This window comes from Sturnira hondurensis, unplaced genomic scaffold (genome assembly GCF_014824575.4).
Source record: "Sturnira hondurensis isolate 20B ecotype Veracruz unplaced genomic scaffold, ASM1482457v3 Scaffold0019006, whole genome shotgun sequence".
Classification (NCBI taxonomy): Eukaryota; Metazoa; Chordata; class Mammalia; order Chiroptera; family Phyllostomidae; genus Sturnira; species Sturnira hondurensis.
In genome coordinates, this window is record NW_028091637.1 from 152,640 (window position 1) to 166,829 (window position 14,190).

General features: G+C 34.6%; 1 protein-coding gene across 1 annotated transcript in view; it reads left to right on the top strand.

The window, feature by feature from the left end:
• The window catches only part of KCNH8 (potassium voltage-gated channel subfamily H member 8), a 223,862-nt gene that overhangs the window by 125,504 nt on the left and 84,168 nt on the right, over nt 1-14,190 (top strand). The window contains exon 7 of the mRNA XM_037070746.1: nt 3,440-3,647. Coding sequence (XP_036926641.1) covers nt 3,440-3,647 — 208 coding nt within the window. The remainder of the gene's footprint in view (nt 1-3,439; nt 3,648-14,190) is intronic.

Sequence of the window (14,190 nt, forward strand, 5' to 3'; positions counted from 1 at the left end):
TAAATCAGAAAGAAAGAAGAGGAAGGAAGGAATTGTTTTCTCTTCAGTAATAATTTTTCTGCTTTTCACAAGAGTGAACATATAACTATTTAACTCATTGCTACATAAATTTGATATTCCCCCAAATAAATTAATCAGGTTGAAATATTCTATTTGAAGATAAAAGTTTGTTCAACATACTATATTTACTTCCCAGAAAACATAAGTTATGAGGAGCAATTTATGTTATGTCTTTGTTATACTGGAAAGAAAGAAAGAAAGAAAGTTGTCTTCCAAATCTAAAATGTGTCTAGTTAGTGCATCTCACAGATGATATTAAAAATAGTTTTCACTTTGGTTCTGTCCACAATTGCTCTTAGCAAATGTTTTATATATAGCTCACACATTTATTTATTAAAACTTACTATGTACAAGTCACTTTGAAAGGCACTATGAGAGATAAAATTATGAATGAGACATAGAAAGTATGACAGAGTGAAAAATGGCAAAAGTACAAACCCTAGTTTATCACTTATCCCGTCTGAGTGACTTCCTTGGTACACTTATCAAATCTGGTCTAAGATAAGCATAAAAATTCCTTCAGCATTTCCAAGCAGCCTAAAAAAGGCAACATTTCTATAAAATATCTTGCTGAGTGTCTAACATCTAGAAAGACTTCAGTACATGTTAATTAGCTCCTCTCTTTCTCTCTCTCTTCCTGCCTTCCTCCTTCCCTCCCTCACTTCCTCACTCTCTTTTTCTCTCCCTCCTCTCTCTCTCTTTCTCCTCCCTAGTTGAAAGCCCAGAGATATTTATGGCTACTCGAAACAGAAGAAGTTGTCATTTGGTAGAGGGTTTTAATGAATGAATGAATGAGTGAGTGAGTGAGTGAATGAATGAATGAATGAATCACTCTTGTTCCTGTCTACAGGTACCTTATAATCCTCATCAGTAAAAAATTCAGTACAACATCCCAACAGTAAAAATTATCCTTTCCTTTTTTTCAGATTATATATTTCCACTTAAATCAAATATGCCTCTTTCTTCTACTATTCATCAGGATTCAAAATTCACATTTATAGCAGGAACTTTTTGCATCCAATGGGAATAAAGTATAATTTTTTAAGTGCCAGCAAAATCATTAGGGCTGCCTCACCCTGGAGCCCCAGGTTATACCCTGTTCTTTGTCTTGGCAAAAGGCTATTGTCTTCATGCAAGGACACTACCACATTTTTTCTTAAGTATCCCCTTTGTGGTCAGAAAAAAATGGGAGACTACCTGCATCGGTATTACATGTTCAGACAGCATCTTAGTTTGCTCAGGTCACTATAATAAAATATTATAAACTGAGTGGCTTAAACAACAGAAGCTTATTTCTCACAGTTCTGAAGGCTAGGTAGTCTCAGATCAAAGTCCCAGCCAGTGTTTCTTGTGAAAGCCCTCTTCCTGGCTTAAAGACAGCTATCTTCTTGCTGTGTCCTCACATGGTAGGGAAGGAAAGGAGAAGAGAGGACGAGAGATCGGAGGGAGAAAGAGCATGGGAGAGCATGAGAGAGCACTCTCTGGTCTCTTTTTATAAGCGCACTAATCCCATCAGGAGGACCCCGCCCTCATGATCTCATTTAAGCCAATTACCTCAGAACTGGGAACCTAAGTCCCATCTCCAAATACCATCACCTTAAGCATTAGGGCGTTAGCATATGACGTATAGAGGGATACAATTCTGTTCATAGCAGATGGCTTCCTCCATCTTGGACTTTTGCTCCAGATTTTACTTTAGTTATGAAATTGTCATCTCTCTATCAAGTTTTCTACCTATAAAATAAACTCTGCCCCTAGTAATTCTACTATACAGAGTAGAAAGTATGAAGTCCTACCATGTAATCACCTGGCTTACAGCCAGAGGAGGGATAGGTGAGAACTGGTTGTGAAGAAGAAAATAATATGTCGCAAAAGAATGCAAAAATAAATAAAAGAGTATAGCTAGCTGGCAAGTTCCTCAACTGACCTTCTGGTTTTGTTATATTTCAGAATAGAATAATTTACAAGATTACAGCAGAAATTCTTTTACCGAGTGTCTATTATTATACTAATTTTGGAGTATTTGCATCTTAACTTAATAGCATATCCATCCACACACAAATAGTTATTGAGTATTCACTGTCTGTCAGGCATTGATTTGGTATGTTTTTCTTAGAGATAAGGGAAGATGGGCTGGTGGTAGAAGAAGCTAGAAGTTGATTGACAGCAGCTAATTACAAAGGCAAACTTCCAAAAGATGCTCTCTCTGAAGAAAAATTGTTCTTTGGTTTAGTACTACAAACCACTTTCTTCTCCTTTGGTTATTGCCCACACCCCGACCCAAAATTAGAAAAGGTCAAAGAATTTGTCAAACTCTGTTTGCATGAGCTAATGTTTTACTTTTCTATTTTAGAACGCTCTTTGAGACCCTCTGAGGGTATGAAAGGCCTATATGTTAGTACACTATGGGTGTTGTTAGTAATAACTATGTTGGTGAATACCAGGGGTGCTCCTTTTTCAGTTGGGCCCTAAAGTTAGGAAAATAGCCTTTAGCTACAAGTCCATTGCTTTAATGCATGCAAAGACAGGACCTAGGAGACGTTCTTTAAATTTTCCATTTGATATTGGTTTCCAGAGTATGTTTGAGAATGTAGAAGCTTCAAGCAAGTATTTTCTTTATTGGTAATACTAGAAGGAAGATGGTATAACACATGAAGCAAGATACTGTACTTATGAACAGAACTTAATCAAGGGTTAAAGTTGTAACTATTGTTCAAAATTCAATGTTACTTTTATTACCACTTTAAAGGATTTTACTTTAGGCTATACAAATTATTGTTATAAAGAATCTTTTTACAGCCCTGGCTGAGTAGCTCAGTTGGTTAGAGCATCACCCTGATACACCAAAATTGTGGGTTCAATCCCTGGTCAGCGCACATACAAGAATCAACCAATGAATGCATGAATAAGTGGAATAAGTTCATTCCAGAACAAAACGGTGTTTCTCTCTCTCTCCCCCTCTCAAAAAATCAATCAATAAATTTAAAAAAAGAATCCCCTTACACAAAGGATGGGAAAGTGGGACTGAAAGAAGGTGTGTGTGAGAGTATAAGGTGCCTTATGCACAATCCTGATATCATAATGTGTTTAGGTTGTGTATCAGAATATATAAAATTATATTGAATCACACAGGTAGGAAAACAAGAGCTAAATCTTAATTAAGGAACATAAATATTTACTCAAAGAAAAAAATGGTCCGTCTTTGTCTTATCGCTTCCCAATATAATATGTCAAGGGATGACTTAGGAGTGGTCATACCAAGGGAAGCATGATTATACTTAATTTCAAGAACTTTCCCGAGGGGCTGTAAGTTGAAGTACCTGCCACAGCACTGAGTGAGCCCACGAGCCGAGTTGAGTTGCTCTGTCTCCTGCTGCAGGTGTCTCTGGTGCATCTCCTGAAGACCGTTCGCCTGCTGCGTCTGTTGCGTCTCCTGCAGAAGCTAGACCGTTATTCCCAACATAGCACAATTGTCCTGACTCTGCTCATGTCCATGTTCGCGCTTCTTGCACACTGGATGGCGTGTATCTGGTATGTCATTGGAAAAATGGAAAGGGAAGACAACAGCCTTCTGAAGTGGGAAGTTGGTAAGGGCTTATATTTGTCACATTTTCCATTTTTTAAGTGAAAAGGAAGATTGTCTAGAATTTGGAGGAAGTGAAAGATAAGCCTTTATAAAGTACAGCCTCTGATGGTCAATTTGTCACTTTTTTCTTTTTCTTTTTCTTTTTTTTTTTTGGCAAGGAGAAAGTCCCTGATACAAGAGATTCCTTTTGAGAAAGTTCTCTGGAACAACCTTATAATTTTTTCAAAAAGTAATGGATTAAGTTTTCAAATGCATTTATTGTTTAAAATAACCAGCAAATCTGCAGAAGTGTGTAGATAAGTAATGTGTGATCTTATCTTGACATATCCAATGCAGGGCGAGTAATAGTAAATCATTAAGTAACTAGCCTATAGCCAATCATTACAATATTCAAAATCATAAGAAAATAATCATTTGTATTTTAGGTGGCAAGTTAATATTAAAAAAATTCTTCCTTTTTTTAAAGAAAGAGAAAGCTATTATAATGACAAACTTTCTACATTAAGCATACTTTGAGAAATTGTGATATTTGTTCTGGATAAATATTAATATAATATTTAAGGATTGGATATTTATAGTATAACTTGTAAAATTTTGTGTTTCCTTTATACATAGGAGTTTAAGGGAAATTTTCCAACTGTTACATAATCCTGTACAAGTGAATCTAACATGTTGGCATATGAACTCATTTTTTTTCATTTATGTCAACCACAAGAACCTTAATCGAAAATGAAATAACTACATTCTTCTCATAATCATTTCCTGAGTTGTCTGGTTGTTAAGTTTAGAGACAGTAATAGGTTTTGGCTCAGGGAGTTCCAAACGCTTCTGTTCTCAAATGAGCATGGTGATGGAGACCCATTCACATAGAAAACACTAATTTTAGGGGAGCTCAGAAGGTTAATGTGGACTTCCAAGAGAAGAGAAGAGGGGTTTACTTCCGGTGGTCAGGGCAGTTTGAGTTAGATCTAAGCTGATTGAGGCTTAGATCTAATTTATGGTTGTATGTATGCATACATGTATGATATTTTAAATGCCTTACTAGATTTCTAGTATCATTATATAATCCATTTATTACCACTAATGAAATATGGTATTTTAATCACACTTAATTATTAGGCATGCTAGACTGGCACTAGGTTTTGTTTTTCTTCACTAACTGTCTAGTTTTGTACTAATATTGTAGAATTATGATTATTCTACTGTTTCAATTTGGGTGCAGGAAATGGAATGACGTCATGCTAGCCAATTTACTCATGTAGATCAATATAAAAAAAAAATCCCTCCCCCCAAAAAATCTAAATGGCTTTTCTAATTAGCATTCATTTCAGGTATTAATTTGGGGGAAATTGATGCTTTTATAACATGAAGTATTTTTGCCACCCAAGGTTATGTTATTTGTCTCCATTTATCTGAATTTTTAAAAATATAAATTGTGTAGTTTTCTTCACATGGGTTGTATATATTTATCACTAAATTTATTTCTCAGTACAGTACGTTTTTGTGCTTATAGGATTGGTATCCATTTTTTACTAACTTCATTCCAGTTATTGGTATAAGAAAATCTAGGATCTTGAAAATAATACTTTATAGATATCTCAAATATGTAACTAATAAATTTTAATTAGTTTCCTTGAGTTTTTTAGAAAGGTAATCATATAATGTAAAGTATTAATAAATTTCTCCCTGATTTGTCTAAGTCTATGTCCCTTTGGCTACTGGTTTGAGAAAATTATTTATTTTATTAAATATTTGCTCTAACTCCACTAGAGAATTTTACTGAAAATATAATTTATAAATCACTAACAAACATTATTTTTGATGCTTGGTACTCCAGAGAATCAAACCAAACTGAAATCATGGCCCTCAAACATATATTTCATAGTAAAAGTTGGGATCCTCAATTCTAACCAGCGTCTTACAACTGATTAGGTGCATGACCTAGGAAATTTGACCAAACCATATTTGTCTTTGAAATGAGATGCTTGACCAGTTCTTAGTGAGTTTCAATCCTTGAGTCATAGCCCCTTTGAAAAATGAATGGGAGCTGTATATCTCTGGTGATAAATTTACATATACCCAGGTAAAAGTAGTTTGCATAAACTTGTAGGCAGTTTGTGTATTCCATGATGTTCTTTCATGGGCCCCTGGTAACCGAAACAAAGAAAAGCATCCCAGAGCTGCATGGTCTCCAAGATTGTTTTCAACTTGAGGGCTGAGAGGATTTACTAATTAACAATTAGTAAAGAGGATTTACTAATTTACTAACAATTAACAAAGCAGAGAAGATTTACTAATTAACAATTCCTTTGAGAAAACTGTCTTACACCTGAAACATAGGTATGTTGAAGAAATAATACCTTAGTCTGTTGACATGTTTTTCATTGAGTTAAAAATTGGGTCCTTGTTGCCCTAACTCATCAGTAGAACATGTTTTAATCTTTCTGTTCTTTCCAGGTTTTGTACCATTAGGATGTAATTGTTTTCTGCACGATAATGTACATACCATGAAATCCTTTTTGTTTAATTCTCTCCTTCTTAAATTTCTTAATAATTGATGATTTTAGCCACAACCATGTACTTCCAATTTTATGATGCAAACAAGCTCAATAAATAATTTCATTTTACATGAAACCTTTAAGAAATGAAAATTAAGAAAAGCAATGCCACTGTCTAGCAGGGGTGTAGAAATTTGTGTTTAAAATATTCAAAATTTTATTTCTGATTTAATTTCTAAAGGATAGTGAGAAGCAAAGCTGACTTCCTCATATCTTAAGAATTCTGTTATTTACCTAGTGTTCTAATTAGCTTAGCTGGTGCCTCTTCACAAAGTATCTTTAACATTTTTTATCAACCTTTATACTCAATGACCTAGTGTAATTGAGGTGGCTGTAGTTCAGTTCCTCTCTATTCAAGGCAACCTTGGTTCGTAGATTCATAGCATATTAGTGTAAGAAAGAACCCTAGAGAGAATATATTCTAAACTTCTGATATTACTTAATTGCTTCTTTTTGATGAAGCATCATGAACAGTGGACTAGGAGTCATGAGTTTAAGAACTTAATCCTGGCTCCAGGCCTCATATTTCTTTTGTGAAAAATGAGGTGGTCAGAACAAAAGATCTCCAGAATCTTCAGAACATCAACCTATCTTATTTTTATGTGAAAAAGAGAAAGACAAAAGACTTTTAATTTTACTCTAAGGTAAATAATAGAAATAATAGAAAATAAAATGTGAGTTCCATAGAAAACAATCAGAATGTCAGTATTTTTAAGTTAGTTACCTTTCTTCACCTATTTCCCTCCTTCAGCAGGTTTTAGAATATTGGATCCAGATAAGAGTGTTCCTTAATAACAGCCCTCAATGAAGCCTCTCCCATCTACCCACTAAGAGTCATGTGAAAGGCAGAAAAAAGACATCATGTCACATCTCAGCCATCATTGAAAATTAGGATCAACCATTGATCTATTATTACAAGAAATGAAAGCAATTTCCACTAAAAGGCAGGTAAATAGGATTGGATTTTTTAGATATAATCAACAGAAAAACTTGAGTTTTTTGAGAGACCCACACTAATGGAAGTTCTTTATCACACAGTCACACTGTGCCCTTTGATTCTGAGAAGGAAGGTACCCACGAAAATGGAACAATTTTCCCGCTATGCACAGACAGCTTCAAAACAGAAGGGTGGTTCTGTCAGGCCCATGAACTTTTTTATTCCAACCAAGAATACCAGAGTCTTTAAATTGTATAAAATTTTCCATCTTTGAGATGAAGGTAGAGAAAAGAGGTACTAAAATGGTAGAGGAAATTCTCAACATAGACCAATAAGTAGAAAACTATAAATTAAATGGCCTTTTGAAAATGTAAATATCACCATCAACTAGAATTTAAAATAGCACATATGCCTTATAAATCATGCAAACTAGGGAACACAGAGAAAAGGACAGGGGAAAAAGATCTCAAGAAAACACAAATGTAAGAAATAATAGGTCTTTAAGCACCATGATTATAATGAATATTAAATGACATGGAGAAAATTTAGGTTATTTCAAGTGAAGAACTGAGGATTCAATTTCTATGATTCCTATTTAGGACAAAAATGTATATTCACACACACACACAGAGTGGAAATAAATTCAATGAGTAATGGAATAACTTGTAAGTTTATACTTTATTTACATTTTTAAAAATAATTTATGTATATCAAATAAATATTTAGCTTACATTTATCAAGCACAAACTACATGCATGGTACAGCACTTAATATGGTGCATTTGTGTGCCTTTTCTCATCTGATCTTTATTGCAATCTTGTGAGGCAAATACTTTCAACCCCATTTTACAACAAGGATAATAAGTTTAAAAAGTTTATTTCTTGGAAACTTCTTTTTTAAATTATGAAACATTTTTAAGCAAAGAAGTTTTAGGATGAATATAATAGAGCCCCTCTGGAAATTATATCTTTTTAAACATTTTGCTGTATTTGCTTAATTTCCGCTTTTGAAATCAATACAGTATTGCAGATAAAGCCAAAGCCAAATCCCCGATGCATTATAATTCCCACCTGCTCCCTCCTCTTTTCCTCCTTACTTACTATTCTAGAGTTGGTGTGTAAGATTTTCTTAGATGCTATTTTTACTGCACACATTTTTTGGTAAAATAATGTGTTATATTGTATTTCTTTAACTTCCACATAAATCATTACAAGTGGAAGTAGAAAGAGTAGAAGTAGTAGTGGTCATCATAGCAGTAGTAATGATAATAGCAGACATACACAGCGCTTTCTCAGTGCCAGGCACTGTTCTAGGTACATCGATTAATTCACTTAATCCTGCCATAATTCTATGAGCCCAAAACTATTAGTCCAATACTTAGAAAACTGCAGCATATAGATGAAACAACTTGTTCCAGGTCACACAGATAATTTATACTGAGGCTGGGATTGCTTGCTTCCTTTGTAACTTTTTATATTCCCATGAAACTTTCATTTTTTTAAATACATTTGTAATAATAGATATACCTATATATTTATTTTTATCTGTTTAATAAAATTGTATTGCACAGTAAGCCAGTTGCTCATACTTTTAATTGATTTGTCCATTTCTCAGTTGCTTTGCACCTCTCATTATTACAATTAGTGAACAATCAGCCATCAAATAACACATTTTGTTGTGCACATGTGTAAGAATTTCTCGGGACAAGATACATAGCACTGCACTTGCTCAAAAGGTAAATCTGCTAAGTTGATATATTTTGCTAAACATTTCTCTAAAGCAGTTGTGCCAATTTCTTATTTGGCAGTATTATATATGTTCCTTCCCCAGATTTTCACGAACAATTGTCACCAATGTTTTTAAATTTGTGAAAATTGGATGTGGGTAGGGGGAAGAGTCAAGGGTGTTAAATAGTGTCTAATTTTTACATTGATTTCCACTTCCCTGAGTAAGGTAGAACATATTTTCATAGATTTGGGGGGCACTCTCGTTTCCTCTTTGGTGAATTAGACACTTAGCTCACTAATTTTCAGTTCCATTGTTCCCAAATAATCTATCTAATGTTATATATTTTAAGTGTTGGAATATTTTAAAATTGTTATTCAGTTTATATGGGACTTTGAAGTTAACTCTTCACTACTGATTTCTAATTACATTAATTGTCTCATTTTCACATATGGAGATTTCAATTCCTCTTTTCAAAGAACATATATCTTATATATAGAATATATATATTAGAAAGAAGATATGTATCTTGATATATATATATATTCATAACCTTGCCAGAACCATAGTACCAATTTCTGAACCCCCCCAAAATAACCTAAATTCCAGTGTGATCTCATTATATGTTTTATCTGAAATATAAAAATGGTTGTAATTCAGCCTATAAAAGGCCAATTGAATATGGGTTAATTACTTCAGATATTATTTGCACTTGGAATGCCTTTATGTGGGAATACCATTCAGACTTAAGACTTCAAACCTCCAATTCTTCAAACAGAATTGTTCAATTACCAGGAAAGTAAATTATGCTGCTGTCTTAAGAAGATATCACTAAATGTACTTAATATAGCATCATTTCTTTCTAGTTACTATATTAATCATTGTAATTCTTTTAAAATAAGTGACAATTTAATGAACTGCATATTATTTTCCTAAGACTATAGATATGGAGAAAGAATGGAACAGAAAGAGAACTGAGTCATCGAAATGGTTGTATTTAAACCCTACAAAGTTTCCAGTATTTACTATAAAATAGATACTTTATGAGGCCCTAAAAAGGATAATTTACAAGCAATATGAAGAATTGTAAATCAGAGCCTGCCTTCTAGAAGTGTACTATATTGTTAGAAAGTCAAGAGGTGGATACAAAAATGCACAAAAAATTATTACTTTTTAAACATTGGAAGGTAAAGGTGATTCTAAATGAATTCTGTGAAGATAGTATTTCTTCAGAGAGGAAACCAATGGTTTCAGTGGTTCTTGAAACCATGGAACTGGATTTCAAAATGCGAGTTCTTCACTATTTTGGAGGCAGGTTAATCAGAGAACATTTATGTAAGGGGCACAGTGTGAAGAAATGCACGGAAGGAGAAAATTTCACAGTGTTCAGGAGGAAGAATGAGTGGATGAGATGACTTTGTTTAAAGTAGGAATTCTTGAACAGCTAGGGTCACAAAATAAAAGCCCAGAGAAGAAAGAGGATAGCGTCCAGGGATGAAGCAGGACAGGCATCAAAGTAAAGGTCAGTGAATCAAGGTCTAAAAAAGCGGAGAGTGCAAGAACCAACCATGACCCAACCCTAGCACCAGTACAGATAAAATGTGACCTCATCTGATTTTTCTAGAGAACTTGGGAATTAGGACTTTCAGGGAAATTGAGATTTCTTTGGTAAATATCTCGGATAATTAAACATGGACAAATCATTCACAACTTGAAAAGCACAGTATAAGATCCAAACAAAATATCAGGGGGGCTGATTAAGCATATGCATAGGTTACCGATTTGCCACCCCTGAGACAGGGTGGGTAAGAAAAGGGTATAAGTCCAAAATAATGTTTGGAATTCTGGTTGGGATGTGCTGATATAATCCCCTGAGACAACAAAGACCAGAAAAGGTGTGATCTAGCTAATCTAGTCTTTTAGGAATTTTTTTTGTAAACTCAAAAGGTAGAAATGCAGAAAATGCTTCTTTTTGTGATATTTTCCAAATATTTTGTCCAGCTGTGTACCCTATAGAAAGGAGTATGCATGCTGTTTGTGGGAAACTGATCTCACACACCATAGACTTGCACTAATGAAAAGTTTTCCTCTGTTATGCTGATTTTGTGAATATTTTTGTAAAGGGGTATCAGATTTATAAAGAATTTCCACTGAGATACTTTCCCCATTTGAGATTTTTACAAACATGAATATAATTCATAATACATAATGGGAAATACAAGATAATTAAACATTTTATCTAAACTAATTAGACATCTGGCATAAAACTTTCAATAACTCCTCTCTTCTTTTTTGTCATGTGTGAATGTGTGGGTGTTCTCCTTGTATTTAGTGTTTCTCCAACTAGCTACAAACAGAAGAAATAATTAAAATGTGTCTCATAGTTTAAGACCCTATGGAGGCTACAGCCAAAATCTTCTTACTGATAAAATCTCCTTTACCCGGACCTGAGTCATTTTGTTTTGTTTTTTGCCATTGAGACTAGTCAGGAAGGACAAAGACAAACCTAATTTTATTTCCTCAGAAACTCAGAGCCCAGAACCCCATTCAAGACAGAAACTACTTATGAAGTCCCTCTTTTTAAAACTGGTGGATTTGGTCTTATCTGGTGTGGCTCAGTTGGTCGGAGTGTCGTCCTGTAGATTGTGGGTGCCATTCCCAGTCCGAGCCCATACTCAAGATGCAGGTCCGGTCCCCTGTTGGAGCACATAGGAGAGGGCAACCAATCGATGTTTCTCTTGAATCAGTGTTTCTCTCTCTCTGCCCCTTCCTCTCTCTCTCTCTCTCTCTCTTCTCTGAAAGCAATGAAAAAAATGTCTTCAGGTGAGGATAAAAAATAAATAAACAAACAAACTAAAACTGGTAGACTTGTGGCCTGGTATATCTGTCCATGCCCCTGCCCCCTACTCCAAAATTAAACAGACAAGCAGAAACTGAATATCAGAAAATTCATTCTGTTGAAATATTAAAGACAGATATAAAAGTCAATGTAGCTTTTGAACTCTATATCCATTTCCCCTTACAAAGATATTGAAAGTTAACCTTGAGCTTGACAGCTCCCTGTGAACCTGTATTCAGTCTCACAGGATAAGATGCTATATGACAGTTTTTAAGAATGTGAGTTCTAGGTTCAGACTTCAAAGTTGGCCTCCTCTGCTTTGCATCTGTCAGGTGACATGTATGACTTACCTGTCTAAGGTGCTATTTCCTCATTTGCAAAACAGAGGTAGGGTTAGGCACTTCATCGGGTTGTTACGAGAATTAAACGATACAAATGCTCTGTGCACATCAGCTGCTGCTGCCGCCACTGCTTCTATTGTCTTAGCTATCATCATTATTGTCGTTGTTGACAAGCAGATTCCATTAAATCATTACTGCAGCAATTGGTTTTGTTCCCAAGAGTGGGTATGTTTTTCCTTTTTTTTTTTTTGCAGTATTGAAGCCAGTGCCCAAACTGTCTGCAGTCCTGACTGCAAACCTTCTGCTGATGGTCAGGGATTACAGATTTACTTTTAGCTACCTTTCTATCATAGTTTAAAATGGAATTCTGTCAAGATTGGCTTTTTTCAATGTGATGCACAATAGGAGGCCAGTATTTCTAATTTTATCATCTGCCCATAACATCATGTTTCAGTACTAGCTAGTTTCATTCATTTTAAAAAATGCACTGGCTTAGGTTCGCAGGTGGCACGGCTATTCTGTGGCTGAAATGGTGTGTTTTGGAATGTGCAGTGACTCTGATTTCCTCAGGAGTAACCTATAAAATGATTTCAATTAGCATGTGATTTGTATTAAGCATATGTCATATGTGAGAGTACGTGATTTCTATCTCCATAACAGTGCTTTATATGTTTCATACAAAAACATTTGTTCATAACAATGCAAATATATTTTCAGAAACCCAAAATCCCATGGTATAATGGGATTCTGAAGCGTTAGATATTCTTAAATGAATAATTCAGTATTGTGTTGTTGACAACTGAGCAGATGTAAGTCTGTGATTTCTCACAGGCTTGGTGAATGGCTAAAGCAGGTGACATCATGGCAGCCGTTATTTACAATGTATGGCCATAGTGAGTGTGTGTTGTGAGAAAGAGTGAGAGAGACAAATAACAATTCATTGTCACTGCTAAATTTTAGAATTTGGTGTTATTCAAATTAGTCAATTGAACACTTTTTATTCTTTAGAAGCTAAGGATTCCTTCTTTGGGCATAAGCTTAATGGCATTATTTTTGTAAAATTTTCTATGTTCTATCAGTCAATAACTATATTCAGAGATACCATTCTATTAAACCAAAGGCTGAATTGGTTTTGATGAGTCAATATGTTGATCCTACCATTTTGAACCTCTCTCATTTTGACAAACCTGAGGGATGGTTTGTCTTCTCTCTCTTGACCCTTACAGACATTTCCATTGTATGTTGAGTAATACAGTCACTCTCATTGGAATGAAGGCAACATCTCTGAGTTCTCATATAAAGGGTGCTTGTTAAAGCTTCCTCATCCTAAATTAATTTTTTGGATCAAATACCTGTACAATAGATTTAAACCATTTTTATACTTGCTTTTAAAATTTTATTAAAATTATTTCTATCAAGACAAGTTCTTTTCTACATAAATATTATACCAAAGATTTAATCCATCAATCAATCATTGTTAATCCCATATCAGAAAGGATGTTTTCTTAATTTAAGGTTTTGAGAACTACTCTTTCATGATTTATTCTTCCATCATTTTTGATCAGTGACAAAGTTTACTTTGGGTAATTTTAGGTATTGTAAATTTTATTTTGCATTGACTGTTTCTAAAGAACATTTATTTTTCAATCAGGTTGTTTTGTTTTGGGAACTAACCAATTTTAACGTGCTCTGTTTAAACATTGTCCATTGTATTTGTCTCATTTCTACGGATCATGTTTATTGATTGAACACAATAATAAAAATATGTCTTTATTTCTTTGAACACAAAGCAGACAACATGAGATGAAACAAATGACGGTGCCCAGGTAGAGGCAGGGGTCAAATGGCATTGAGTCCCAACAGTGGGTCAAAATGTCCTTCTTCGAATTTTGAGACACCTCCATAATCACTCCGGAGACATGGGATTTTGCTAAGTGACAGCCCTTTAGACCCGGGGTGTCAAACTCATTTTCACCGGGAACCATATCAGCCTGGAGGTTGCCTTCGGAGGGCTGAAATAATTTGGGGACTGTCTAAATGTAACTACTCCTTAGCTGTTAAGGAGTTGAAATTACATTTAGCCCTTTAAAGGCAACCACGAGGCTGATGTGGCCCCAGTGAGAATAAGTTTGACACCCCTAATT